The 5,095-nt window shown below is 50.8% G+C and overlaps 1 protein-coding gene across 1 annotated transcript; it reads right to left on the bottom strand.

The window, feature by feature from the left end:
* Nucleotides 1-589: 589 nt before the first annotated feature.
* On the bottom strand, nucleotides 590-4,607 carry LOC134042337 (COMM domain-containing protein 4-like; the record flags this gene model as incomplete). Its single annotated transcript, XM_062489533.1, is given in 11 exon segments — nucleotides 590-664; nucleotides 2,630-2,864; nucleotides 2,979-3,135; nucleotides 3,284-3,320; nucleotides 3,323-3,417; nucleotides 3,507-3,608; nucleotides 3,611-3,631; nucleotides 3,865-4,019; nucleotides 4,134-4,177; nucleotides 4,417-4,482; nucleotides 4,518-4,607. Coding segments are annotated over 11 exon segments (1,077 nt in total), but the record flags the coding sequence as incomplete, so codon positions are not given.
* Nucleotides 4,608-5,095: the final 488 nt, after the last annotated feature.

Raw genomic sequence — 5,095 nt, 5'->3', positions numbered from 1 at the left:
GATGGCTGCTCCCAGGAAAGGTCACTTATTTATTGATACTGTGTCGCATTTCCCTCAGCCCGGAATGGCTGTGAGTTTGTGCTCTTCTCAGTGGGGGATTGGAGAAGGTTTTGGCTGTAATTAGAAGTGGGAGAAAAATCCTGCTAAATAAAAGTCTCCCCTCTGTCCCCCCTAAGTTATCCCAGTTTGTCCCAGCTTGGAGCTGCGCAGAAGCCAGGCAGGTGAAATGACATCAGGGATACAGCTGTCAGTTCCGAGGCAGAGAGAGAAGATGTAGCAGCCAAGGGCAGGGGAGGGGAAAGGTTTCAGAAAGCATTTCTGTGGTGTAATGAATGCCAATTTCTGCTTGCCCAGGGAGAAGAGGACGAACTCCCAGCCATTCAGGCCTCACAGTCCCCTGCAGCGAGAGCTCAGCACGCATCCCCAGAGGCAAGTCCAGCAGGAGAAAGAAGGAAAAAAGGTGATTTCTTTTGCTTGCAAGTAATTTCCAGTTCTGAAAGCCCAGCCAACATTTGCTCTTGATTGTGGTCGGGTGAAGCACGAGCAGCGGGCACGGGTCGTGCCGTGGATGTAGCCGCAAAGCCCGGGGTCACTGAGACGGGGCACAAGAAGTGTTTGTGTAGGAAAATGCCGAGGGGATGTCCAGGGGAGCGAGGAGGCATTTCTGAGGGGATTGCCGAGGGAGTTGAAGGGAGCCCAGCAGAGAATTTCTCTGGGAAATTTCTGCGAGGGCCCTGGGGAGCGCAGCCAGGGCTCTTCAGGGCTAGCAGGCAGGGCTGAGCCCTCGGGACTCTGTGTCCTCCTTCCCTGGCAGCAGCTGGCGAGGAAGGGAGGAGAGGCTCCGTGCGGCATGAGGCCCACGGGAGAGAGCGAGCAGAGGAGCAGCCTGGGGCTGGAGAGGGGCAGGAGAAAGGCAAATGGACCTCGCTGGGGTAACCGGGGGAACAGAATGGACACTTGGATGAGCAGTGCAGGTGAGGAGTGGATCGGAGTTCACCTGCAGAGAAAGACGGAGGGGATCTTTTGGAGGGAGAAGCTGAGGCGATAATGAGTTCAGTGCCCTTGGCACAAGTTGTGTTTGCACAAAGCGGGAGCAGAGGTGAGGGGCGATCCAGAGGCAGCCCTGCTTGACCCCTGAAATTTTTACACGTTTTACAAGCTGACAAATGAGACATTAAGAGACATAAAAATGAAAACAAGAGCATTACTAAGGTTCCTGGGGATCTATTACATTGTTGTAATTGAATTCATAACAGAGTTTTGAGCTTTTGATGACAACAATGCAGTTCTTTATTTTGATTAATCACTGTGTGGGATTTGGGATTTATCTGGGTTTTAAAGCCGTCATGGTGGCCCTGACACTGCTTAGGAGCTGGCAGGAAAAGCAGAGTCAGAGCTCCTGGCAGGCACAGGGTGTTTTCCCGCAGAATGGATTGTGGAGGAATTGTTTGGGACTTGGGTTGTCCGAAAACAATGAGATCCATCCCTTAAAAACATCCTCCTAAATGAATGTCCCCGAAAAACTCCAAGCAAAACCACAAAAAACCCCCCTGCCTCTAACTAAATAAGAGCAAAAAACCCCTTTTCAATTAAAAAAAAATCCATTTTTAGTATTTAATTTATATTCATAATCTATACATATTTTATGCATTAAATTTAATTTATATTGTATAACAAAATATATACAATATTATTTTTATTATTTATTATAAACATTATATTACTGATATTATTTTCTATTTTATCTATATTTATATCTTTAGATATATTTGTATGTTTATAATTTTAATATTTGTTGAAAAGCCCTGTCTCTAACCAAATAGAAATTAAAAATCCCTTTACTTTAAACTATATTTGAATATATTTTTCTATTTATATTTTTCATATTTATAGCTGTAATTTATATATCTATGTTATGTATATGATATAAAATAATATATAGTATATTATTTATATTATCTCCTACATATATACTTATATTTATTTATATTCTATATTTTTATATATATACTTACATATATTTATATATGCATATATATTTATAACTTTATATGTCTATATATTTATTGTATATTTGTATATTTATATTTTTGTTTATATTATTTATATAAAAGCCCTGCCTCTAACCAAATAAAAACAATGAAACATTTATTTTAAACTGTATTAAAATATTTTTACTTATATCCTCGTATTTATAAATATTTATACATCATATTATATTTATATTATGTACTATATATTTTAAATATATTTGTTTATATCTTATATTTACATAAATATATTTTTATTGATATATTTTTATTTTTCTATTAGCTATATTTTATATTTCTATTATCTATAAAAAATCCCTGCCTCTAACCAAATAAAAAGCAAACACTTCTTTTAAACTAGATTTAGGTCTTTTCTATATTCCTGTTTTTCATGTGTTCTACAGCCACCCCTCCCTGCACAAGGAATGTGCAGTTCTGGCTTTTCCTTGCCCACTATTTGTACAGAGGCCTTGAGCACAGCACCCAGTCGTGTCAGTGGAATAAATCCTGATTTACATATCAGAGGTTCTCCTTCTCCCTGGCGCCAGGACCCGAAGCGCCGGCAGTCCCCGATGGAGAAGGCACGCGGGGGCTCTCACGGGTGAGGAAGCACAGGCGGGCATGGCGGGGCGGGGCAGCTCAGCGGCGGGGCACCGCCGGAACGACCCCGACGTCCTGCGCTGGGGGAGCGCGCTCAGCGTCAGCCGCAGCTCCTTGCTCCGGGCACCGGCCGAGATTCTGCAGGCATCGGAGCAGAAGGGCACCGCCGGGCCGCGGCCCGCCGCCGCGCGTTCCACGCCGCCCGCGAACTCCGGCACGGCCCGCCCCCATTGGCTGCGCGGTGATACCGGGGGCTGGTGTCTCGCCGAGGCAGTCCGGCCGCCGCGGGACGTCGCACAACACGGGGACACAGCGGAACGCGGTTCAGCTTTGTCACCGCGACTTTACTGGAACTGCCCCGAGGGCACCCGGAAAACTAGCTGGCAACATCCTCCTCCCCAGCCGAGAGCATCAGTCTCAGCCCCCAACGCAGTGTCACAGCCTCCTGCCGTGGCCCTTTTCTGTCTCCTCCGAGAAGCAGTCAAGGTCTGGGCCTGCTTCAACTCTGCAGAGAGAGGACGGAGATGTGGGGGAGCTGCTGATATTGCAGCAATATCCCTTCCAGCATCTCCTTCCCAGCGTGCCTCCCACAGCATCTCACCCAACAGAATCTCCCACGGAGGTGCCTGCTGCCACCTCTCCTGGCACCTCACCTGCCAGCAGCACCTGGAACTTTCTTGGCCGAAGAGCATCGCAGGGACAGCTATCATCTTCTCCCACTCTCTGTCCCGCATGTTGAAGGTCAGGTGCACCACAGGTTCATTGACCTCCTGCAGCTCAGCTGGAGCTGAGGATGTAATCCCACTGGGCCCAGCTGGCTCACTAGGCTGTGTAGTGGGATGGTGTGAGCATCCCAGCTCACTCCACCATGGTGACTAACACTGACCCCCACACCCCTATTAAGACTCAACCCCCCCTCACATCGCAGGCTGAAGGCCCACAGCCTGTCCTCGAGAGGGCTCTGCTTCTCATAGGAAGGCACAACCCGCTGGCATGCTCTGCTCTTGAGGGGAGACAACAGAACACATCTGCTCACACCAGACCTGCGGAGGCCAAACCCCACCAAAGCACCAGAGGAGCCCCCCGGGACTGATGGCACAGAAGGGAGGTGATGGAGAACAGCGCGGCAGCCAGCCTGCCCCCCCCAGCTGCGTGTGAAGGAGGCAGGGCTGGGAACTGTCAGCAACATCCCACCAGCTCTGGTTCACAGTGCCACCCCGAAGGTTTCCCTTACCGTTGGGCAGTCCCAGCTGCTGCAGCTCACTTGGCAGAGACAGGCTGTCTATATCATGCTTGGCTGCACCGGAGAGGATAAATCCAAGGATAAAAACAAGAAAAACAAATCCATGGATAAAACCAAGAGCGATGATCAGCTTCACATCCTTGACTCTGCAGATGGGAGGGAGGGTGAGTTCTGTCACTCTGGCAAGGTATTCCCAGCTACATTGCTGCCCACCCCTGGAACATGTCTCCATCGGGGGATGGTGGTAAGGCCAGCAGTGCTCAATTACCTTTGCATCTGAGGTCAGCTTCAGGATCTTGTCATACTGTGGGGAAGCAGAGCATCATGGTAAACACCAGCTAACACACTACCAGTGTTAATTCTAACAATTCTTACCTGAATATTAACACCAATAACACTTACTATGTATGTTATTTCACTAGTAGAGGCTGGTTGCGTTCTTAACATCGAGGAACATGAAGAACACGAGACAGATTAATGCTGTTGATTATGCCATTGTAGTGTTGAAACACTTGGCCTCCAGTGCAGTAGCCCCACACTTACCTCGATAGCCTCCCCCAGCAGGTCCCGCAGCACCGGGGCGCAGATCAGCTCCGGCTGCACCGAGGACTGCGGAGGAGAAGGAGGGGGAGCAGCGGGCCCACAGCAGGCGGGGGCTGGCATGTCAGTATTTTGGCCAGAGCGCCGATCTCGGCCAGCACGCAGTCGGTGCAGTCCAAGTCCCCGCAGAAGGGGAACCGCTGCCGGGGAAGAGGTGCCCGGAACCCGCAGCGGACTCCGCACGCCCTCCCCGCTCCGCGGCCCCCTCGCTGCCGCCGACCCTCTCCTCACGAAGTCACCGCCCCTCCCTGGTCCGGGATACGAACGCAGAGCCCGACTTTGCCACCCGCAACCACTCCCGGGCAGCCCTTTTAGCCGGGACCTGGGCACGAGAGGTCGGAGAAGGGGAGGGGAGTATCGGGAGCGGGACCCAGCGCGACCGCGGACCCTTGGAGCAGCACTGGCTCCTTCCGGCTGAGCGCCCCGCGCTCCCATGAGCTGCAGCCGCGCAGCTTCCGGGCCCCGCCAATGCCGGCCCGCCTTTCTCCGCCCTGTCCAATCACAGCCGCCCTATCAATCCGGGCGTGGCCCTGGGCGATCGTTCGCCTGGTGCTCTGCTCCCGCCGCCGCTGCTTTGGGAGCCGGCGGAGCCTCGTCAGGTGATGCTGGGGCTTGGAAAGGG

The sequence above is a fragment of the Cinclus cinclus genome, chromosome 3 (assembly GCF_963662255.1).
Source record: "Cinclus cinclus chromosome 3, bCinCin1.1, whole genome shotgun sequence".
Lineage (NCBI taxonomy): Eukaryota > Metazoa > Chordata > Aves > Passeriformes > Cinclidae > Cinclus > Cinclus cinclus.
Note: the sequence above shows the minus strand (reverse complement) of the source record. Positions and strands in the feature narration are given on the sequence as shown.